The sequence below is a fragment of the Aplidium turbinatum genome, chromosome 17 (genome assembly GCF_918807975.1).
Source record: "Aplidium turbinatum chromosome 17, kaAplTurb1.1, whole genome shotgun sequence".
In the NCBI taxonomy this organism is placed as follows: Eukaryota; Metazoa; Chordata; class Ascidiacea; order Aplousobranchia; family Polyclinidae; genus Aplidium; species Aplidium turbinatum.
The window spans coordinates 4,173,324-4,199,034 of NC_137488.1; the positions used below are offsets into that span (position 1 = coordinate 4,173,324).

The 25,711-nt window shown below is 40.3% G+C and overlaps 1 protein-coding gene across 1 annotated transcript; it reads left to right on the forward strand.

Moving 5' to 3' along the window:
• LOC145786108 (uncharacterized) lies at nt 1-22,415 on the forward strand. Its single transcript, XM_082597757.1, has 5 exons — nt 1-93; nt 12,388-12,546; nt 14,668-14,829; nt 15,783-15,930; nt 21,985-22,415. Exons 2-5 carry the CDS (start codon nt 12,441-12,443, stop codon nt 22,160-22,162), a joined length of 594 nt encoding a protein of 197 aa, XP_082453883.1. The 5' UTR covers nt 1-93; nt 12,388-12,440; the 3' UTR covers nt 22,163-22,415.
• The last annotated feature ends 3,296 nt before the right edge of the window (nt 22,416-25,711 follow it).

Here is a 25,711-nt window from a genome sequence, read left to right on the forward strand (position 1 = left end):
TGAGAAATCTTGATAGTGACCACACTGGAAGGTGGCAAAGTTTTCGACACTTACCAAGCAATCGACCTTATCATACTTCTATTTCAAAAGGCGGTAAGTCGTTTAGGAGAATATGGCTAAAATCAAAAGTACTTAATAATCATAAGATTATTCATTGCCTCTCTGCAGTACAGCAGCTAAGTTTTTTTTAGCAGCAGTTTATTTTCAATTGTGCATCATATTTACGATGCCACCATATTACCTGCCTTATCACTGCGTTTCTCAAGAAAGAACACAATCAATAATGTTTCCCAATTTTTGAAACGACTCCTCCTGGAAACGAATCTAGACTTAACATTACTAAATTCGAAGACGATAACCGCTCGACCACTCGACTACCCAACCACCCGACTACCCAACCACCCGACCATTCGACTACTCGACCACTGAGCTGATCAAAATTGCTAAAATCAATCACTCACCATCCAGTTTGAGTAACATCTTCCTACCAAAAACGTCTAATTACAAATTGTGTTTACTTGTAGTACTGTGGTTGCATTGATTCGACGTCTGCAAATGAGTAGATCAATTAAAAATATAAGTCACTAATTTTTAGGCAATGTCAACGTGGTCACAGCGGTAAACCATAATCTCTTCGTGGGAAAATTGTAACATAAAGTTCCCGGATCCGTTTGTCTGCATGTAGTGACCGAAAAAGAAACACTCCTCGAAACGTCTATTCAAAAAGTGTATTCTTGTAAAATTAGCCCGCGGCTATCGAAAATGGAACGCAACACCGTATGCCTCTAAAACTGTCACTACAGAACAGATTACTTGGATAAAAGACGGAGAATTTGTCCAGCTAGCAAGCACCAAGCAAACAGTTAAACTTGCGACTGACTTCCAACAAACAACTTCGAGAATGAATCAGAAAAATTTGTGGTAACTCAAAGGCACGTCAGCAGTAGTGTGACGCAATATTTCATGTTTAAACAAGTTTCAAACCGAAACAGGTTTCAACAGGTTTGACACAAGTCTTACGAACGATAGTGCAATTTTGGCTCATGTTTTAGGAATTTCCATGACGTAAGATTCAGTAGACCTGAACGGTTTTTATATGACGTTTGATTAGGTGAACAATTGTCTGGAACACAACGATCGGTGCCTTGAAAAAAAAGCATGCTTTTGATAGTAGGCGATCGTCCCCCACGGGCGATTAAGGCGATCTTTCCCCCTAAAACGCAGATAATTAACTGTATTTACCGTCTTTTTTGCAAGCTTGGATTAATGTAGACTGGATTGATTGAATCTTTATCCTCGGACTGGGAAAACTTCTTGCAGAGCTTAATCCTGGTAGTTTCACATACTTGTAGAGGCTTTGAACCACTGACGCAGGTCCAGTCACCGAGATTGACAGAGTGAAGTTTCCGCTTGTTGAAGTCATGTTGCCGGAAATTATTCCATCCTTTAGATTAGACTTACACTTTGTGTGTTGTTAAAATCACCCCCCACGTAAACTGCTTGCTGGATCCGCCTCTGAATGCAACAGCAAGGTGCCTCTAGTAAAGTTTTCAATAGGCATAAGCCAAGAGCGTTCAATATACGAGTAATATAAGATATAATAAAAAAAATAATTTTTATGATATTTTGAACTTCTGTTTTTCAATGTGCAAATTATTTCCCATTCGACAGAAAATAATGATTTAGCCTTCAGACAAACCAAAGAGAGTTAGGTAGATCACGTTGGTCACAGCGGTAAACCATAATATCTTCGTGGGAAAGTTGTAACATAACATTCCCGGATCCTTTCGTCTGTATGCGATGACACCGAAAAAATACTCTTCTGAAAACGTCTTTCAAGAATTGTATTTCAGCAAAAAATAGCCAACAGGCTGTCGAAAAAAGGGGAAGAGGGCAACACCGTACCCACTAAAACTTGTCACCACAATACAAATTACTAGGATAAAAGACGGAAACTTCGTTTGGTTGGTAAGCACAAGCAAAACAGTTTTATATTCGACCAACCTTTCCAACGACGATTCTAAAATGACGAAACTGATTTGAGATATTTCAAATGCACGTAACCAGCTTCTGTGACGTAACATAAACATTGTTATGCAATTTCACAGGTGTTGAAATGGTTTGTGCAATGTTTTACAGGTGTTGCAAAAGATTTTTTTTTTCTTGTGCAATCTCTGATAATTTTTTAGTAATATTCCATTACGTAAGAGACCTTAACGGTTTTATGTGGCGTTTCACTTGGGGAACGATTGTCCGTAACACATGTCCAACGTGAACAACCAATTGAAAAGTTCAGGCTGACAACTACTGCTCGAGATGTTTCAACCGCAATATTGATTGTAAAGTTGTTGTTGGCCTGATGGTGGTCACAGCGGTAAACCATAATCTCTTCGTGGGAAAATTTTAACATAAAGTTCCCGAATCCGTTCGTCTGTATATAATGACCGAAGAAACACACACTTGAACTTCTTTTCAAACAGTGTATTTCTGTAAAATTAGCCCGCGGCTATCGAAATGGGGATGCAATGCCTACACCTCTAAAACTGTCACTACGATACAGATTACTTGGATAAAAGACGGAGAATTTGTCCAGCTAGCAAGCACCAAATAAACCAGTTAAATGTGCGACCGACTTCCAACAAACAACTTCGAGAATGAATCAGAAAAATTTGTGATAACTCAAAGGCGACGCAACATTTCATGTTTAAACCGGTTTCAACAGGTTTGACCCAGGTCTTACGGACGATGGTGCAATTTTGGCTCATGTTTTAGGAATTTCCATGACGTAATATTCAGTAGACCCGAACGGTTTCTACATGACGTTTGACCAGGCGAACAACCGTCTGGAACATAGCGGCCCCTAGTTATGACAGTCTGACATGGCATAACTAAAAAAGAATTGACGACAATTGTGAGCCAATGAATAAAAACACATGATACACAAATTGTTTGAATCACTCACGTTTAAGTTAATACGCAAATACAAAGGGCATGCAAAGAATGAACAGCAATAAGAATAAACACGACGATACATGAAATTGGTACCATAGGTATTAGGTACACGCAAAAATGATGCTATATACAATGATTGCGATAATAACCGACTGTTCTGGGCTCAGACAAGTGTCGGCCACCGCAGACAAAACCAGGCTCAAACCCTAACACTTAGGTGTTCTTTACGGGGGCGAGGCACGAAATATCCCTCAACACATAGTCTACTTTCACTTTCCCCGTACTCTCATCATAGTTGCAGACGGCAACTTTAGCTCTACGAACCACAGGCTTCCCTTTCCTAATTTGTGGAACTACCTCATGCACCCTCCCAAGTTGATACTTCCCACGTTTACCAATGTCCTGGAGAGAACCTACCACTACAAGTTGACCAGGCTCCAAATTCTCGGCCATTTTTAGCCATTTTTTCCGGCCCTGAAGACCTGGCAAGTAAAAATCGATCCATTTACTCCAAAACTGATGAGAAAGTGACAAATTGAACCGATAATCCCTTCTTAATTGGTCACGATCATGTGGTTGCCCAACAGCACAGTATGGGTCTAAGTATGGGGTCAAAAGTGAGGCAGGGGTGATGACAGTAAAATCCCTAGGGTCGTCACTCAAAGGTACCAAAGGGCGTTCGTTCACGATCCGAACGGCACTGCCTGTGTACGTAAGCAGTTCAATAAAATTGGGCTTACGACTTGAAGAGTCCAAAATGTGAAAAAGTGCGATTTTAAATTGTTTAACCATTGCCTCCCAGGCGCCACCTTGCGCCGGAGCATACGGAGGTATAAATTCCCAGTTTATCTCTCTCTGTCTCAGGGCGTTGTGAAATTCAGCTGATCCTATCAACTCGGGTAACTTCTTAGATGCTGCCTGAAAGGTACTTCCATTGTCGGAATAGATAGCATTAACCTGCCCACGTAAATCTGTAAACCTTGTAAAGGCAAGTAAAAAATCACTCAGCGACAATGACGTAACAAGCTCAACATGAATAGCGCGAGATGCCATACATGTGAACAAGAGTCCCCAAGCTTTTTTGTGACTTCTACCTTCAACGAAAGTTAAAGGTCCAAGATAGTCTAAGCCGCAATCAAAAAAGGGTTTCCTATGCGCAGTTGTGCGAGACAAAGGTAAATCAGACATGAGCTGCCTTATAGGTCGAGCTTTCTCAATCGCGCATACACCACAGTCATTAAGATACCTCTTCACGGAGGCATTACCATTAGCGATCCAAAACTTCTGTCGCGTAGACAACAAAGTGTGCTGTACTCCACAGTGCGCATTTCCATTATGATGCGACAGTACAACAAGCCTAGTGAAGGGGTGCTTCGAAGGCAAAACAATCGGATGCTTTGCTTCAAGAGAGATCTCGGGAGAATTACTTAAGCGCCCTTCAATGCGGATTACACCAGCGTCATCTACACAAGGTCTGTACTTTTTAAGTGAACGTAATTCTTTCAACCGTTCCTTCTCACGTTGCGAAGCGCCAACACTACCTCGCTTTATCACTTCCTCAAGGGCATCCGGCGATCGTTTGGTCATTAAATGTACCACATCGCCATACACGCTCTTCTGAACAAACTTCACAGCCAACTCTGAAGCACTGTTAAGATAAGATGCATCCAGTTTTGGCTTCACAAAGCTACGCTTTCTCGTTTTACAGCACAAAAATTCAACAAAAGCAACCAAATAAGCGATTCTCTTTTTCATAACATACAAAGAAGGTGCGGCCTCGATCAATCTGTGAAGACCACCCTGTCCAACGTCAAGCGACTCCTCTTCGTCACGAAGGTATAGGCTATGGACAGGTACTGGAGTGGCATTTTCTACAGATGGAATTTCCTCACACTGGTAGAGAAGACTAGAACCATTTAACCACAACTCTCGAAATTCTTTCTTTGTAATAAGATTTGGCCTTGTGCCAACATCAGCTGGGTTCATATCGGTAGGGCAAAAACGCCAATCCTGGGCTCCAGACAACAGTAAAATATGCTCAACTCGACGCGTAATAAACTTATTCAAACGTAAATCAGGGTTTTTAACCCACTGCAACACAGTACGAGAATCACACCAAAAATACTTAAGGCAGTCGGGCATCTTCAATGCCTCGTAGGCCTGCTTCACGAGTCTTGCTGTATTCAAAGCGGCAACAAGCTCTTTCCTAGCTATCGGCCAAGAAAACTGATTTTTTACAACAATGGTAGATTTACCCAGAACGAAAGACACACTCGGAACTCCGTTAACCAGTCTACGTAAGTAAACAACAGAAGAGAAAGCTTGATTCGAAGCATCACTAAACCCATGCAATTGATATGAAACAATATCATCCGGACTGCACACACCAGAGTTTGCAAAATACCATCTCGGTAACGAAAAATCCTTAAGCAGGTCCAAAGAGCGAAGCCACGACTCCCACTCTTTAACAAAGCTATCAGGGACCTCGGTGTCCCAATCAAACTTGTCTATCGCCAATTGCTGAAGTATAAGGCGTGCTTTTAGAAAAAATGGCGCTCCAAAGCCTAGCGGATCAAAATTTTGTCCAAGCTGACTGAGCATACTTCGGCGCGTGTGTTTAGCTAAGGGCTTTAAGGAACATGCGATACGCATCTCGTCAGACTCGGTTTGCCACACACAACCCAATGTCTTCGCTGATGGCAAAGTCATATTTTCAGTCTGAAAGTCAATGTCACGAATCAAAGGTGAAAGCATCTCATTATCCAAATTTGACAAGACAATCATAGCCTCTTTGTTAGCACTCCACTTACCAAGTTTAAACCCACGGCTATCAAACAAAGCAATTGATTCATGAGTGATTTGCTGAGCTTCCTCTAAGCTATCAGCCGAAAATATAAAATCATCCATGTACATATTATTTGCAATATTGCAGAGAGTCAATTCACCAGCACTGCTGGGATTCTGCTCGATCATTTTCTTTATAGCCAAGCAAGCGATATACGGGCTACTCTTTATTCCCCAAGGGTGTACACAAAAACGAAATGGTACCATCCTACCATTTTCAAGGTCATCATCTTCAAACCACAATATACGAAACAAATCCCTTTGCGACTCAGGTAACTTTATTTGAAAGAAGCATTTAGTCACATCAGCCATGAGACCAAATCTACCAAGCCGAAATCTAGCCAAGACATCTACCAGAGGGTTTAACAAGTCAGGACCCGAAAACATTACATCATTAACACAAGTTCCTCGGAATTCAGACTTGCCATCGTAAACAATGCGCTTTTTTAATTGTGACGTAACAAAGTATGGTAAATACCATTCAAATCCCTTGACATTTCCTGCTTCACCAGTACGCTCAATATAGCCATTTGATTTAAGATCTTTCATGGTGTCAGTAAGGAAATCACGAAGTTCAGGTTGTTTTAAAGCTTTCTTTCTTAAAGCAGCAGCTCTATCTGACGCCAACACAAATTGTTAGGTAGTTCAATATCTTCCTTCAACGGAACAGGTATCTTAAATCGACCATCTTTCAACTCAATATTCGGTTCAACAAGTTCTCTAGCCAACTTATCATTGCGAGACAATTCACAGGTTTCATTTTGCAACGTCAAATCCTGAATGACTTTATTCAGGTCTGCTATTTCCATATCACGAGACTCAATTTTACGCTGAAAGCCAGAGATTACATCCGACTCTGAAGACGTCTGCACTCTGCACACTTTAGCAACGCTTTCCTCTAAGGGTGACTTACCACCACAAGCCAACCAACCGAGAGGAGTGAGTAAAGCATGCGGTTCACTACGATTTTCACCAACACGTTCTTCTTTTGCCCACATCAAATAAGCGTTGTCGTTGCCAATCAGTACATCTACAGTACTACAATCATTGAAATGAAACATATTCACGTCATGAAAATGACGGAAACCATTTAAATCTTGTTTATGCGGTAAAGTTTTAACATCATCAGCCCAAGCTGGGTTAACCACCGAAGTTATATCACAAAACAGTTCATCTGTCTCTAACGACTGGATGTTGAGTTTGACAAGGTCAGCACAAGTAGCTTTCTGACCAGCCAGGGTATCCATTTTAAACGACGCTTTATCGTACGGTTTAAGATCAAGTTCACACACCAAGTCACTCGAAACACACGTCAACTGCGAACCAGGATCATGCTGACAATACACCAACTTCGATTTGCCAGTCATTGGATTCAAAACACGAGCAGCAGTAACGCGGTTAAAGGCTGCTTTAACATTTCCAATCTTAACATTACGCACAGGAACTCTGGCACGAGCATCATCTTTCCCAACCGAATCCAGAGAATCACGTGACGTCACATAAAAATCATGCAGAAGAAAATAGTGTTTCCTATCGTTGTTAGGCCCACACTTACGACAGTTATTTGCATGAACGCAATCCCTAACCATATGCTGGCGCAAACAATTCAAGCATTTGCCAGCTTTCACAATGACATCTCTCCGATCTTTAGGTGTCAAGGGCAAAAATTCTTTACAATTAGACAAAAAATGATATTCAACTTGACCACGTGACGAACAACAAATGCATGCCGGTAGGTATTTACGTCTGGCTTCACCACCGCGCGGTGCGCCAACAACAGTCGAGTACTGCGAACTCCCTGACATCACATCATCATGGGGTTTTACGGACGTCTGCCTAACCGGACATGAAGGCAATTTTCCTTTGCCAAACTTTTTAAAATGCTGCGACTCACCAGAATCGCCCATTAGCATAATGCTAAAATCAGTCGACTTACGCGTTTCCTCCCGTACTACAAATTCAAACAAACTCTGAAAAGTAGGCTCATCAGTGCCACCATACTGATCACCTAAAAAGTCAAGATAACGCTGCTTAGCGTCAAACTGGAGTCGCTTAGCCAAATCCAAAACAAAACGTCCTTCCAATTTGTCACGCTGACCATAAGCTTGCGCGTAAAGCAAACACTGCGATAATTCATCTTTAAACTCTTTCAGATCACTGGAAGAGGTCGAAGTCAATTTGCTACCATAGCGATACTTTCTAATTTCCGGTTCTGCAAAAAGACCTCCACGAACCCCAAAACGCTGGGACAAGCGAGCTAACGACATTTCTATCCTGTCTTCCTCTGACAAGCCAGGGGTGTCAGAAACCAAATTAGCAATCGTTTGCGCAGCTGTCCTAACACAAGCTGCTTGTAACAAAGTCAAACGAGTCCCCTTAAAGGGCGAAGCTGCCATTAAGGCCGTAACACGATTTTTAAAGAAGATAAATGGCATATTATTAGCCTACCATCGTAACCAATCAAGGCCGCCTTATCGAAAAACGTCCTACTATTTTGGTATTCAAAAAAGCAATCCTGCTGTTGAGAACTCGATTTAGCGGGAGAAGACAAGCTATATCCCTTAAGGGGCTGAGTGGGCTCAGTCACGTGCACAGCCCGATCACGATCCTCACACACGTTAAAATCAGGAGACGCGATACGCCTCTCACAACCACCCAAATTACGTGTAGCTGGGCGATCAAAACCTAGCGGCGCAGAAAACTGTGAAGGGGGCAAAGCATTACTACTAATGGCGGCCCCGTGACCTGTACGCTCTGGGGGAGGAGTTCGGTTGTAATTCACAGACCTTGGCTCTACAGCATTCGGAAGACCCTTAGCCGCGGCCCCAAGACCTCCTGAAACAGCTGGAAAACGTGTGGATTGCCCTGGTCCACTCACAGGTTGAACGGGCGTTTGGAAAAGGTTATGTAAATTAAACTGCGATTGATGTTCATTTCTGGAATGCCTAGAAGAGCCCTTCTTAGAGCTACGCCGAGAGCCCACCTCTGATCGATATTCAGCTAAAACTTACCTCTTTACGTTGTTCAGCCCTCAACTGAGCGTCTTTGAGTGCGAACTCAGCAGCTCTCGCGGCGGCCTCAGCTGCTCTCGCTTCGGCCTCAGCTCTCGCGGCAGCCTCAGCTCGAATGGCCTCAGCTCTCGCGGCAGCCTCAGTTCGTATGGCCTCAGCTCTCGCGGCAGCCTCAGCAGCTCTCGCTTCGGCCTCAGCTCTCGCGGCAGCCTCAGCAGCTCTCGCTTCGGCCTCAGCTTGTATCTGGAGCTCCTCTCGTCTTAGCTGCAGGTTAATTTGTGCCACTATCCGAGACGAAGTCCTAAACATCCTAGTGCTTACATTTGAGGCGCTATCCTCAGGATGTATGTCAGCATCCAACATATCTGAGAACTCACTTTCTTTTTGTTCAAAGTTATTTTTTAACGAGTTAAATTCGAGATCTACCCTATCACGAAGTTCTGCCAAGATTGCAGAGTTAAAGATTTTAGTCAAAAGAGCATGGAAATGCCGTAATTCCTCTTCTAAAGTAGATAACTTAGATCTAAAAATTAACAGTTCCTGCTTATCACTCAAAGAACCTAGGGCTACAGAAAGTTTCCCAATTTGAGTCAAAATATCCCGTCTAAGATGCCGGGCCTCTCGAACTGACTTAGCCTCATCGTTAATGTGTCCCTCCCCAGAATGGCCTGCCCGACCGCAAAGAACATCATCAGGCTTAAACTCAGTCGAGTCTACGGTGGTCGAGTCCTTGTCGCCACCGAGTGTAGACATATTAAATGTTGGGGCTAAATTAACAATTAAAAAAAAAATGAAGTTACACAAACACACAAATTATTAGGCTACAGTAGTTATAAAAAACTTAACTGCCAAGACCGTAAAAATACAAAAAAGAATTTAAATGCACGATACCGTAGCTGTACGAGCATGAAGTCCTAAAGTCCACAAAACTTGCTTGGATTCTTCCACTTGAATCTACAAGCACAGATGGATTGTCTTTTAATCTTCTTTCTTGCCAATGATTGTCAAAGTTATTTTTCTTCTGTACCAAACTGAGAAGAAATGTCTTTACTTTTCTTTGCTTCTGTAAGAGTGTAGACTACCAACCAACAAATCTTCTTTTATTATTTCTTGTACTTCTAATTAGTTCTTCTGCACTAGCTGACAACAAACACGTCGTTTATTTTTATGCCTTCAAGTGCTTCTTGGCCTACCAGCTAACAAATTCGTCGTTTATTTTTCTTGCTTTAATTTCTTCTTGACCTACCAACTGACAAGAACTCGTCTTTTATTTTTTTTGCTTTAATTTCTTCTTGACCTACCAACTGACAAGAACTCGTCTTTTACTTTTTATGGTCACAGCGGTAAACCATAATCTCTTCGTGGGAAAATTTTAACATAAAGTTCCCGAATCCGTTCGTCTGTATATAATGACCGAAGAAACACACACTTAAACTTCTTTTCAAACAGTGTATTTCTGTAAAATTAGCCCGCGGCTATCGAAATGGGGTTGCAATGCCTACACCTCTAAAACTGTCACTACGATACAGATTACTTGGATAAAAGACGGAGAATTTGTCCAGCTAGCAAGCACCAAATAAACCAGTTAAATGTGCGACCGACTTCCAACAAACAACTTCGAGAATGAATCAGAAAAATTTGTGATAACTCAAAGGCGACGCAACATTTCATGTTTAAACCGGTTTCAACAGGTTTGACCCAGGTCTTACGGACGATGGTGCAATTTTGGCTCATGTTTTAGGAATTTCCATGACGTAATATTCAGTAGACCCGAACGGTTTCTACATGACGTTTGACCAGGCGAACAACCGTCTGGAACAGATGGATGGTGGTCGACGAGAGGTGGTTGTGGAGAAAGATCTATCACAAGGGCTCTAGAAAATGGACCGATACCGCGAAGTGAACTTTCAGAAAGTCTTTCTTCAAATTCCCTCACAATGCACTCCAGGCAACCTATTGTATTTTCCCGTTTTTTTTAACCCACTAACGAATGATGAAAGGCTTTGACTCCATGGCATTTGTTTAACCTGTGTACACCTGTGGAAAACCAACCAGCTTGACCCTATATCCATAGCCCAGCCAGTTATGGTATTGACTAGTTTGACCCTATATCCATAGATGCACATTTTACATGTTTTATAATTGAAAGTAGGCAATTGCCATCACTAACTTTTCTAGCAATAGTTGCAAATAACTAATTCACATAGCCTACACTAGGCCTGTTCCTGGACATCCTACATCGGACTTTGTTATGAAATTTTTCACCTTGTCTAAAACGTAATTTTATGCTACAACAAACAGCATGCTTAGCTGCAATTTTTTAAAAACATCCGGGAAATTCTGTATTTCTATTAAAAATCCAACGTTTGTTGTGGGGAAAATTACTTTCCGTCCGAAAGTAGGTTATTTCTATAGTGGGAGAATAGGCTGCATAGGCGAGGCCTATTATAAACAACAACGTGTTACCTTCAAAGACTTTGACCTGAAGTAGATTTTACATATATTCGCAAGCGAATAATACAAAAACTTTCATGCACCTCGCTGCATGAAAGAGCTAAGTGCCTGTGAAAGTTTCGAAGTAGATTTTAAGTAGATATGGTTATATTTACATGTATTAACTTTTTCGTTAGTAGCTATAGGTCTATATTATCTATCTTATCAAAGAAGGTTTGAAGTTATGCATTTGTAAGAACGATATGTACTGAAGAAGTCATTGTTATGTGGCAAACGCTGTGCAATACCTTTAGATTAGGAATAATATACATACAACTTAACTACATCTTTTTGTTGTAGTTTTTGTCTTTTTCTGTTTATAGATTTAGTTAACCATTGTATTTTATTCAGATGTCGTTAAGTTGTATGTATATTAATCCTGGAGAGGACATCTTGTGATGTCGAAAACGTTCGATACTTAATTTGTTGCGTAGTTTTATGTTTATGTAAATGTAATAAACATGAAGATGTTAAACTTGTTCACGTTGCTCCGCTTCGTATGCCTATGGTTCAACAAGACAAACTCTCTACCGAAGCTTTACCTAAAATTAATTTAATGTGGTAGCCTACTTTCTATTTCTTGAATACCAAATATGTGTAGTTTTAGTACGCTATTGCGCATGCGCGTAGTCATGCGCACAAACTTTACTGTGTATTATGATGAAACCAAGACCAAACAAACTGTTTGCGGCCGTCTAGCAACATTTTTAATGTGTTTTAGTAGAAAACAGTAGAAAACAGTCTTGGAACTTTTAATGCCTAAACACAAAAAAATGACGTCAATGCAATACCACGCAATTTTATTAAAAAAGTAATTTCCATGGTAGTGGGGTTTGGACGAAAAAAAAAAATCATTTTAGAGGTCTTAAAATGTAGGTGTATCCTAAAATCAGGGTTAAATTTGAAATTAGAATTAGGCTACTCCCCCCCCTCCCCTATTCTTAGTGTTCAATTCAGTTTTGTTTTTGCATATATTCTCTTAAAAAGTTTTTTTTCTATAGAAACAAGCTGCGTAGGCCTACCTTGTTTTTGTTTTTAAATTTTGTCGTTGAATTTAACGTTTTTCCCAACAACTATTTCTTTGTAGGAAAGATCAAGATTGTAGGCAGAGGCTATAAGCTTAATGACTGCAAAAATATAATGGTTGAAATCCCGCCTAATGACCAACCTGTGGAACACATTGAATATCAATATTTCACCGAATTACAAACGCCAAGAATAAAACACTGCCTTGTGGACAGCCAAAGTAAGTGGGGTAGGCCTATATGAGTATATAGAGCGGGAGCCAGGTCGATTTATTTGACTGTCTGGATCAGTAAGGTTTGACAAGTGTTTCTAGACTGAAATTTTGTGTAGATTTCAAAAATAAACCTCTTACTTGCACTAGCCTGACCGTTTTTGTTATATTATACATTTTTCGACATGATACCTGTCAATATGGCTATATCCGTTAGGGTGCACCATTTGACCCCAGCCTTTTAGCAAAAAGCCTGAATTTTTTTGCTGATGAGATTATCTTAGAAAACAACTTTTGCAAAGTTTCATTGTGATTGGACAAAGTTTAACCCCCCCACCCGGCCATTTTCTAATGGGACTAACGGCATTTTCTTCACATTATCGTGACTAAATGAAGCTGCTTACAAGATGCAGCTGCATATTTACTTTGGAAACATACCCCTCTTCATTCTGCATAATTTAAATATTTTTTTATCTGAATTGGCCGATGGGAAGCAGAAATATGGGCAGTTTTGTACTCTCCCCAAGCGCAATACTGCTTCTAGTGGCCAAAACATAACAATTATCTCCTGAAATGTTCATCCAATTGAAGCAAAACTGGTGTCTAACCCCCCATTTTCAAGGGTGGTGAGTTCATTTTTGCTGCTAGTTTTAAAGATTTTAGCTACTAGGTGGCAGAAAACCTGCTTTTCATAAGTTTAAGCTAACGTAACCGCTTGGACTTGACTTCAAATATGCAAAGTTTCAACAAATGCAACTCATTGAGATGTATATCATTGAAAACAAACAAACAAAGAACAGTGCAACGTCTATTGTAATTGTGATAGATATTGTACAGCAATAACCTTACAGGAATTTCACATCATAAAGGTCACACAGGTAATGAAACAGTAAACTCGCAATTAGATTGTCAGATACATGACGCTGAATCTGTTTTCCTATTTTATTGATTTGGTAATTTTTTTCGGGAATTTTCTACTATTTGTAAAATGTTTTAGTATCGTTCTTCCTTGAGAGCAGTCCCATGAAAATCCTGGACCAGTTGGACTCCTCGCTCTGCTGTGTCATTATAACCACACTGATGTTATTCACAATCGTCTTTGCAATTTTGTAAGTCTCATTGTCATCCCAGCTTTCGATAGGTGCACTTAAAAATGCTGAGTCAATTTTCAAGATTTTAAAAAATGACTTCTCCAATATAGTCGTAGAGATACCTGGATATGTCTGCTGGGAGTTCAGGGAAACAAGGTTTTCCAAATCCAGAGCCAAACCTTTTTGTGCACACACCGTCATTTTTAACTAAGATCATTTTTTGTGCCGTAAGTTCTTTGGTTGAAGTTTTCACACTCTGACTGAAAGAAGCCAACGGTACAAGCTCTTCTGCTAGATACCACATACGTTTTCCAAAACTTTTCAGAGCTACACTCGCAATGGCACCATCAATTGCATGATAATTAAGAAAGGAGTGAATGAACAGTTAGTCATTTTTTGGAGCAGTTGATGGTTCAGGAGCAGTTAGCCACCGAAGCAGTTAGCCACCAGGCACTGAAGAAAAACTGGTTTCAATTTTAGTTTCATTAACTAAGTGGCTAGTAAAAATATTACTTTTCATGGTTTTTCCACTTGTGTGTTGATCCGAAATAAAATTTATCGACGATAATCAAATATTGCCTTTGGCGAGAACGATAACTGAAAAAATAATTGAGCGATAACGATAAGCGATAACCGATAATTATCGCCGGTAAATTATCGTCGATAATGCCCATCACTGGATTGCAAGTGATGCAGTATGTTAAAAAGTTGAAAATGCTATTGTTTTGTTGGAACTTCGTAATGGTTGAACTACGAAGAGACAACGCTTGTAATTTGTAAGTATGCACCATGTCTACTCACTGTTAGGGTGCACAACTGATTGCATATAGGCTACATTGCTTGATCGGAAGAGTCCTTCACAATAGTGAAAGTGTTAAAAAAGCTGGTCAATTGTTAGGCTTACATCAATCGCAAATTTTACGTTGGTGCATTAGATAGCAGCATCACTTCTGAAAGAAGCATAAAAAAGGTTAAAAAGGGATATTGTATAGCCTAATACTTCACCACGTAAACTTTCAGCCTTATTTACTTTTCTCAGATGGCCTTGTTGTGCTTGGTGGAGAAGACGATGATGGTGATAAACTGGCTTCCGTTGAATACCTGGACGATCAACGCACAAATTGGGTGTACCTTTCACAAATGCTTTCTGAAAGATCAAAATTTCTTGCTTTGTATCATGAAGGTTTCATTTATGTTGTCGGTAAATTAAGAGGAAACACTAACCTAACTCGTTTGTTAATTCAGTATGCTTGTTTCGCTAAAAGCTGAAATTAAATCAATAGACTAAAATCAAAATTTAGATTGTATAAACTGTATCGTCTCCATAATTTTAACAGTAATTTGAAGGTTTCATCTTTTGTTGTTTCATCATTGTTTTGTTTAGATCAATAGCTAGGCTTTCAGTTTGAGTGGGTCACAATAAGCTTGTTCAGTGGGGCATGCCAAAAATGTTGTGATAGGTGCTCCATAGAGATTAGAGTGGCCACCAATACGATTCTACAGCTTATGACATCATTAGCAGACAACTATTCACAAATAACTTTTCAGTAAGTCCGGTCGTATTTAACGCCACGTCTTGTGCAATTGGATACGACGACTGGCAAGAACGATATCAAAGAATACCACAGTTACCTCGTGGTTATTGTATTTTGGACCATTATATTCTAGCATCGAAGCTAAATTGGAAAATCAAGCCTATGCAATCAACATGTTAACGGGCCCTGATCTGATGTCGCTGAGTCTTCATGACTGACCGCTGCATATGGAAATGCGCCAAGTTGGTGGTTGCGTTGCGCTAGGCTACGCTTTGTGAGGTGAACTTTGTTTGAAGAAAGCGGTTGTTGCACAATCTGACTTGAAAGCGATATTGCAGACAACGATGAGAAAAATTGTTGTTTGCAACGTCACTAGTTCAAAACCTTCAAAAGCTTGTAACACGACTAGGGTGAGCTCAGGGCCGGATTTAGCTGATGGGGGGCCCGGGTGAGCTTTAGGCAAACCAGTTAAAAATTGCTGGAGAAATGTGGGGTATCCACACACGGTGATGAAAGAATTAACTTACAACTATAACTTCAGCTTTTTTATCTGTTTTAAGGTCGTCTCTGCTATCAAGTAACATATAATTGACTCGTCAATGAGTTGTATTTAACACAGGTGGATGTAAAACTAAAGAAAGGCACCTGAAGTCTATGGAGTATTTTAACTTCGTGTCTGGCCAGTGGCAAACCTTGCGAGGATTTTATACTCAAACACATTCAATGGCAGGATTCATAATCCAAAATCACATTTTTATTGTTGGAGGGTAAGAAACTGCGTTGCGTTTAATCTTAAATGCATAGCGATGACGATGAAGCTCTTGTGTTTTATTATAATATGCTGTCTTTGCTTAACGACCTTTACCACCTGACGATCTTTCATGGGACACCGGTTAGCTCAGTGGTTACGCGCCCGGTTCAAGAACACGAGGCGCTGGTTCGACTCTCGGTGTGTGCGTTTGAGCAACGCATTTCAGGACTGCTCTCAATTAAGCGGCACCTAGTGAATAGAATAATTACCCGGCAACAACACTTCAACAATCGGAAAATTTCACTTTGCCAATCTCGGTAACCGGCCCTGCGTCAAGAGCCTCTACAAGTATGCGAAACTAGCAGGAATAACCTATCAAGGCTTTGTCAGTCCGAGCATAAAGATTCAAAACCAACCAACCTGGTCGAAAATCACTGGTCTAGAGCAGCGATTCTCAACTTTTCAGTGAATGTTTAATGGTCCAAAGAAATTTTAGCGATTTACAGAATGGACATCAATAGCAAAGAAATTATCAGATTAAGAGTGAACAAGTTTGTCAAAAATTGGCTTTGAATTTTTGTGTCAGAGCATCAAACTAAGGAATCACTAGATTTGCAAGTTGTTGCATTGATTCTACCAGGGGCTCTACAATGTTTGCGCATGATCGTTTGTTACAAAATATGTAAACTATATGTCCCCACCTACAAGGTTGCATTCCTTGGGGACTCGGGCGAGCTCAGCCCCGAAATATGGAAAGGCTTGATGTAGGGGGGTTCAGGGGGGCTCGTTCAAGCTACCATTTTTCAGCTTTTCTGGCTGAACAACTACTTTTCGACTGAACAAGTAACACTTTAACAGCTTTCTCACAACAGAACTGCAAACAAACACGAATATAAATTAGTAGCAATCGCCGTTTTCCGTGATTAGGTTCCGTATGTTTAGCTTAATGATATCATGCAATCTACATGTATAGTAAATCAAGCTTTTACAAATAGGGCGATAAAGAATGACATAATAAACTTTGTGGCTCCTTTGACATTCTAGATGTGGTGTGATGTGACTCTTGCACTGAATAGCCTTTCCTACCGATGTGCCTTAAAATTTTGGCTATAGCATTTTTTTCAGTGATGTTTTTGCGTAGTCTACGTAGCCTACCGTAAAAAAATAGCACACCACAGAAGAATAACTTTATCCCTCTGAATTCATCAAACAATCAATTAACACGATTGATATAAGTTGAGATAATTGATGGTGAAGAAAGTATACGTAAGATTGTTTGCAAGGTAGAATACAATGTGATCCACTTTTATCTCTTATTACTTAGACTGCTGAGCAGAATATTTGGACTGCTGACCAGAAAAATATTTTCTTTCTGAAAATCCATGGCTGTTTATTTCCGACATGAAAGGCGTAGGTTGTGCAATGTGCAGTATGTCAAGAAGTGATATTGGCAAGGATGCATAAAAGTAGAGAAATCAGGGTAAGTATGGAGTGGACTTCTGGTAGTGTAGTGGCTACAGGTGTTCTGAAATTCGATCGACAAGAATCTTTGTGAAAAGAATTTACAAACATAAGGACTCTGAAACTCATAAGAAGACTACACAGATTATGAAAAGTGAAAAGGAAGGCAAGCTAGAAAAAGCTATTGACAGGAATACAAGTCACATGGTGGCAATAACGATCAGGCCCGGATTAAGGTCAAATGGGGCCCCTGTGCTAATGAGTTTTATGGGGGCCCTTACCAGCTTACGTGGAGCATAATGGAAGTGAGCTGGTTTCGCTTGCAGAGGAAACAGAGCGTTGCTTAGGTAAGTTAGATAACTTTAAAATAGCACGTGATCGATGATTAAATAAGCATGTGCAAATTAAGTCAACAATGTTTATGTTATAATGGATGCAAAATCACACACATTACATCAACGAAACCGCGCAAGGGAAAACATTGTAGGAAGGGACCACTGTTCGTACTGCACACTACACTGCAAATTGCAATGAAAGGTTATTCTGAATTTCTATTCTGAACTGCTCTTTCATTCACTACTAACTACCAATAGGATTTAGAAAACTAACATGAAATTCAGTCAAACGGCTTCTTTCTGGCTTTCTTTACTGCAAAGTCTTTGTTGCCAAAGAAAAAATACAAGAACCATATTTTTATTTCACGTGAAGGGGGAAATATATTGATAAATATGTTACTTTTTTTAGACAGAGGGGCCTATAATGCAATACCCACTTTTCTTAATTTTTTTGCTTGAAAATTTTTTCAGGAAAAAGTTGTTATTTTATTTTATTTCATTTTTAGGAAAAGTGGGGCCCTCTGTCTGCGGGGCCCCTGTGCTTTAGCACACCCTAGCACAATGGTTAATCCAGGCCTGATAACGATTAAGTGTATGCTGGCAGCATACTACATTGCGTATCAAAATAAACCTATATCTGACTTCCCTGAGTTAGTACAATTAATTATGAATGGATCTGATATGGGCACAACGCTACGAAGTCGCTTTTTTACATGCACCTCGATGATCGAGAGCATTGCTGCCACGATGTGGAATCAAGTTACCTGTGCAAGTATAAATCGCAACATAAACGATTCTTTGATCGTTGATGAATCACGTCACTCCCAAAGAAATCATGCTTGGTTGTGTATGTGCGCAGTATATGTGATAACGAATCTCCAGAAAACATATTTTAGATCTTTGTGAACTTGATAGTTAAGACTCGGTTTCTGTTTATGAAGCAATTATGAAAGTACTGAGAGCGAATGGTTTCACTGAAGCTTTTTTTGAAACAACATTTGATTTCCTTTACACCTGACAGTGCGTCTATAATGCTGGTTAGGCTATACCAAGAGCGGAGTAGGGCTCAGAATGAAAGAAGTATTTCCAAACAGAATTTTGTGGCACTGTTTGAACCACCGGTTAGAATTAGCTGTAGTCTATCTGATGCAATAGACACTGTAGATGGATTTTATCACGTACAGGCGTTTTTTGAAACAATGTACAGTAGCTATTCGAGATCCGCGAAGTAGCATAGTGAACTGAGCAGCATTGCAACATAGTTCGATGTCGAGTTGAGGAAAGTGGGTAAAATGTTCAGTGTGCGTTGTGTTGCGTCCTCACATCGTAGCATCAATGCTCTGTGGAATAGTTTTCCAGCATTGTATACACACTTCACAACCCGGGCAGAAAGGAAGAATAATAGAACAACAGATCGGGCCATGTTCATTGTTCAGAGGTCTCTGCATCAAAATGACCACCAAGGAATTCGTAGAAGATCTGGCGCTTTTTAAAAAAATTGTCTTCGGCAATTATAGCTTTTGTCAGAAACTCTCCAGACTGGGAATATCAACTTCGTAGTAGTTAATCGTCACGTCAAATGGACTGTTAATTTTCTATTTCAAATAAAAAAAAAGCTGTTCAAGAAGGAAAGTATTCGTTTGATGAAGTTGTTAACTTGAATCCTGTTCAAAAAACAACTCCTTTAAAGGCATAACGTTGGACCAGTTTAAAGCTCGAAGTAGAGACTATACCCTTCTTTTATTCGTAATCGGTTTATTCAAGCTTTGGTTGACAACATTGGAAGCAGAATGATGGAAACCAATAATGAAAATTCTGTAAAGAGCTTGGAAATTATTGTACCAGAGTTATGACCTACTGCAACTGAGGTTCCATGGCAAGAAGGGAAGCAGAGATTTCATATCATCATTCTTATTTTCGATTGTACGTTGACAATCCTTGCCATATACCAGATACGATAAAGTTGCTCAAGAATGTAGGCTAGTACTAAACATGATTGCTATAAGTTCTGCAGAAGCCGAACGCGGATTTTCGCAAATGAACTTGGTCATCACACCGCTACAATCACGGCTGACCATATCACTTGTTTCAGCATTGTTGTTCATCAGCATCAATGGACCACCTCCTCATTTACGGAATGGCACTGTAGCAACTCGGAAGTGGTTGCAGACTCATCTATCGGCTGAGGATACTCCGGTTAAGCATTCTAAGCTGCCCACATTGAATGAACTCAGATCTGTGCAACAACTGTTGGCCGGCTAAAATCAAAGACTGTCGTGGTGCTTATAACTTAGCCCATAAAACCAAAGACCTGGCAGACAGGCTATTTGTTTTGTATCACTGGTTTACACCAACTTGGAATATGGTTTTGGTGTAGCCTATTTGGAGTTATTAAACTGTTCGTTAATAACTAAATGATATTTTAGTGTAACTGCCACATTGGCAGCTTATTGGTTCTTACTCGCAAAGCTGCCAACACAAGCGCTCATTTCAAGAAATGCATTTCCTCACTTTCCTACAGTCAATTTTTTTGCAAGTTTGCTTAGAATTGGCTCATACAAACAAGTTTACAATTGAGTTAAGAGATTGAAATTAGCTCATGCAAAGCGAGTTTCAAATGTAGGCCTACGCAGTGAAGAAAAAGCATAGGAGATTGCAGTGAAGCAACCAAGCCAAATTTCAAACTTATAATTTTATTTCGGATTCAACGACGTTTTCACGTTTTGTTGCTTTTACCTTTTTCTGTACTTCAAGTTATGTTTTAACATGGGTTGTTTTTCGATATGATGTTCAGAAATAACCACAAACTGAACAGTGTTTCATTTTAAAAAAGGTAAAGATTGTTAGCTAACCTACACCGGTTACTTATACATACTTTGTCTACTACAACACAGCTAGGTGTTAATAGAGCCCTCCCCCAAATAACATGCTAGGAATACACCCCTGCCCACCTATAGCGGCATATAGAGAGGCACGTAGTCACAAAAATCCGTACAAGACATGTAGCTTAAATTTTTTGCGTTTTTGTAGAAATTTTCAACCCACTCAATCCTATCTTAATAACCAGATACGTGGCATTGAGAACACATAGTTTCGGCAGTGGAAAACCGTCAACAAATAATTTCCTGAAATCCTTTGTGGCCATAAAAGAAAAAACAATCAAAACGTCACTCAGCTTCAAGAGAAATCCAATATTCATTTGAAAAATTCGGTCAACTACAATGTGCGCATCTTCACAAAAAACACGTTTTTATTGGGTTTAAAAATACACAAAAAGCGAGCAAAACAAAGTTTTTTTGTCAAAAGTATCTAGGGTCAAACCCCCAGACCTCTTGCTACAATTATTTCTTTTCCACACCTAAAATTATTCATTGCTTATTTAATCTTGCGAGTTTTGATTTTTTCAAATATCTGTTGCCTTCCCCCAATTTTTTCTACATCCGCCACTGGTCTCACTAAGCTTGTAGTTGTTTAAATTGGGTAACTAGTTTGGTTGAGTGCAGTCTACAAATTAGAAGATATTGCTTAAGTGGCAGAAAAAATGACACTAGAGGTCACTGACCTATACGCAATAGAGTTTCCACAAAGGATCTTCTTGGGGTGTCAGCAAAACAAAGTGGTCCATGGAATTTTTTTCTTAAAAAAAAGGTCCATGGGACGAAAGGTTGAGAACCACTGGTCTAGAGTCGAGGCTCTAGAGCAGTGTTTTCTACAACATTTTGTCTGCGGAGCACTATGAGGTCATTTAAGCTAACAAGCAGTCCCCAATACATTAGTACAGTCGAATAAACACAAGCGTTTTGTCGACTAAATTATTATTACCATAAAGCTAGTGTAATAAAACAATTAAACTGAATAAAAGTAGCCTAACCATAAACAATTATATGTTGTAGATCATAGGGATACGAAACTACATCAGCTTTTGGCTCATTTGCAACATTAGAATGGTTACGTTTTTGCTGATTTACGATATTGTGTACTTTATATAGGTTATCTAAGAGGAGTGAAGTTGGTTTTAAAGTAATCAAAGGTTTTTAGTTGAAAGCAAGCCAGCAACAAAGCTTTAAAAAATGTCACATTGGCAATTGACCCTTCTAATGTTGGCGGAACAACGGAGTTGTGCGTCCCGTAATGTACTGCCCCTAACCTTTCTGGCAGCGTCATATCGTCGTCAAGTCAATCCTGGTTTTATTGTAACCTAATCGAAGCATTTTAAAACGTTGTCATTTAGTGGATTTGCTCGCACTTATAAATTAGTATACACTTATTTTCAGGGAAACAAGGTCATATGATCTGATACGAGACCCCTCAATCGAGTCTGCAACCACGGCAAAGGAGCCACTACACAGCTATTGGAATACGCTTCAAGAGCCGGCCGTGAATTTGCCTTCCATGAGATTGCACGATTCATGTGCTCATGTCATTCGGACGAGACAAATGAAAAGAAAGTAGTTGGCCTAACATTTGCTGAGATCTGCGTGTTTGTTTGTTGTTTTTCATTTCTTTCAAATATCGTAACTTCAATTTAAACTTGAAATTCGTGAAAAGTTAAATCCAAAATTAAATATTGGTTCTTGTTCTCACCAGCATTATCATAAGCATGAGCAGTAACCGATTTAAAAACAAATAGCCTCGCAGGACACCTGCCTTACAGAGTTCAGATCATGGGGATGCGAAACTACATCCGCTTTTGGCTTATCAGCAACATTAGAAGGGTTACATTTTTTTCTAATTTACAAAATAATGTACATTTCATGGCTTACATAAGAGTATATAGGCTGATAATAAAAGTTTTAAAGTAAGGATCTTTGTTAAAAGCAAGCTAGTAGCGAGATGCAATCCTGGTTCGATTCCCGGCTTCAGCTGGTGTTTGAATACATAAATATCACCTTTACCCAGGGTATAATAAATTGAGTGGGTGTAGTAGGCTAATAGTTGCTGAAAGAAAGAAACTGGCCACCCGACTCTCGTCAGTGCCGAAGGCTTAGTATAATCAGAACCTGATCTTCTCACACCCCGATGCTTGAATCAAGTATGGAACTCGCGTTTAGTAGCGAGGAGTCAAAAAAAATAATAAAATTGGCAATTGACCCTTCTGATGTTGCCTGAACGCGGATTACGAAAACAGGGCACTTTTGTTTACTAGAAGGCCTATTTTTTTCAAGTTTTAAGATAAAATATAGCGATAATGCTAATCTATCAGCTCACTATGTATTGAGTAATGATTGCCTACAAGTGTCCGGTATACAAAGAAGGGCGTCATGCTATGTTATAATGATGTAACCTACTGTCAAGCCTTAAAGCAGCCGGCGGCCATGGCCGCTAAGTAGTGTTTGAATAACCGCCGGTGCTACGTCCTCAATCGGCCAAGTTTGGCCGCCGGTCTCTTCTAGCCAATTATTTAATTTCGCAATAGAATGATCGTGGATTAACTGTCGAAAATATGTAGTATCAAAGAGTGACGCAGAATTAGGTCTGCGCGTCATAATCGCCACAGTTGTATTGTGCGGGAATATTTGTTATTGATGGAATATATCCATCTGCGATCATCAGCACTGTAAGTCTTGTTTGTAATTCCCGACGTTTATTTTAACAAAGTGTTCCAGACGGTTGTTCGCCTGGTCAAACGTCATGTAGAAACCGTTCGGGTCTACTGAATATTACGTCATGGAAATTCCTAAAACATGAGCCAAAATTGCACCATCGTCCGTAAGACTCGTGTCAATCCTGTTGAAACCGCTTTAAACATGAAATGTTGCGTCGCCTTTAAGTTATCACAAATTTTTCTGATTCATTCTCGAAGTTGTTTGTTGGAAGTCGGTCGCACATTTAACTGGTTTATTTGGTGCTTGCTAGCTGGACAAATTCTCCGTCTTTTATCCAAGTAATCTGTATCGTAGTGACAGTTTTAGAGGTGTAGGCATTGCAACCCCATTTCGATAGCCGCGGGCTAATTTTACAGAAATACACTGTTTGAAAAGAAGTTCAAGTGTGTGTTTCTTCGGTCATTATATACAGACGAACGGATTCGGGAACTTTATGTTATAATTTTCCCACGAAGAGATTATGGTTTACCGCTGTGACCATAAAAAATAAAAGACGAGTTCTTATCAGTTGGTAGGTCAAGAAGAAATTAAAGCAAGAAAAATAAACGACGAATTTGTTAGCTGGTAGGCCAAGAAGCACTTGAAGGCATAAAATTAAACGACGTGTTTGTTGTCAGCTAGTGCAGAAGAACTAATTAGAAGTACAAGAAATAATAAAAGAAGATTTGTTGGTTGGTAGTCTACACTCTTACAGAAGCAAAGAAAAGTGAAGACAATTCTTCTCAGTTTGGTACAGAAGAAAAAATAACTTTGACATTCATTGGCAAGAAAGAAGATTAAAAGACAGTCCATCTGTGCTTGTAGATTCAAGTGGAAGAATCCAAGCAAGTTTGTGGACTTTAGGACTTCATACTCGTACAGCTACGGTATCGTGCATTTAAATTCTTTTTTGTATTTTTACGGTCTTGGCAGTTAAGTTTTTTATAACTACTGTAGCCTAATAATTTGTGTGTTTGTGTAACTTAATTTTTTTTTTAATTGTTAAATTTAGCCCCAACATTTAATATGTCTACACTCGGTGGCGACAAGGACTCGACCGCCGTAGACTCGACTGAGTTTAAGCCTGATGATGTTCTTTGCGGTCGGGCAGGCCATTCTGGGGAGGGACCCATTAACGATGAGGCTAAGTCAGTTCGAGAGGCCCGGCATCTTAGACGGGATATTTTGACTCAAATTGGGAAACTTTCTGTAGCCCTAGGTTCTTTGAGTGATAAGCAGGAACTGTTAATTTTTAGATCTAAGTTATCTACTTTAGAAGAGGAATTACGGCATTTCCATGCTCTTTTGACTAAAATCTTTAACTCTGCAATCTTGGCAGAACTTCGTGATAGGGTAGATCCCGAATTTAACTCGTTAAAAAATAACTTTGAACAAAAAGAAAGTGAGTTCTCAGATATGTTGGATGCTGACATACATCCTGAGGATAGCGCCTCAAATGTAAGCACTGGGATGTCTAGGACTTCGTCTCGGATAGTGGCACAAATTAACCTGCAGCTAAGACGAGAGGAGCTCCAGATACAAGCTGAGGCCATTCGAGCTGAGGTTGCCGCGAGAGCTGAGGCCGAAGCGAGAGCTGCTGAGGCTGCCGCGAGAGCTGAGGCCGAAGCGAGAGCTGCTGAGGCTGCCGCGAGAGCTGAGGCCATACGAACTGAGGCTGCCGCGAGAGCTGAGGCCATTCGAGCTGAGGCAGCCGCGAGAGCTGCTGAGTTCGCACTCAAAGACGCTCAGTTGAGGGCTGAACAACGTAAAGAGGTAGTTTTAGCTGAATATCGATCAGAGGTGGGCTCTCGGCGTAGCTCTAAGAAGGGCTCTTCTAGGCATTCCAGAAATGAACATCAATCGCAGTTTAATTTACATAACCTTTTCCAAACGCCCGTTCAACCTGTGAGTGGACCAGGGCAATCCACACGTTTTCCAGCTGTTTCAGGAGGTCTCGGGGCCGCGGCTAAGGGTCTTCCGAATGCTGTAGAGCCAAGGTCTGCGAATTACAACCGAACTCCTCCCCCAGAGCGTACAGGTCACGGGGCCGCCATTAGTAGTAATGCTTTGCCCCCTTCACAGTTTTCTGCGCCGCTAGGTTTTGATCGCCCAGCTACACGTAATTTGGGTGGTTGTGAGAGGCGTATCGCGTCTCCTGATTTTAACGTGTGTGAGGATCTGATCGGGCTGTGCACGTGACTGAGCCCACTCAGCCCCTTAAGGGATATAGCTTGTCTTCTCCCGCTAAATCGAGTTCTCAACAGCAGGATTGCTTTTTTGAATACCAAAATAGTAGGACGTTTTTCGATAAGGCGGCCTTGATTGGTTACGATGGTAATAATATGCCATTTATCTTCTTTAAAAATCGTGTTACGGCCTTAATGGCAGCTTCGCCCTTTAAGGGGACTTGTTTGAC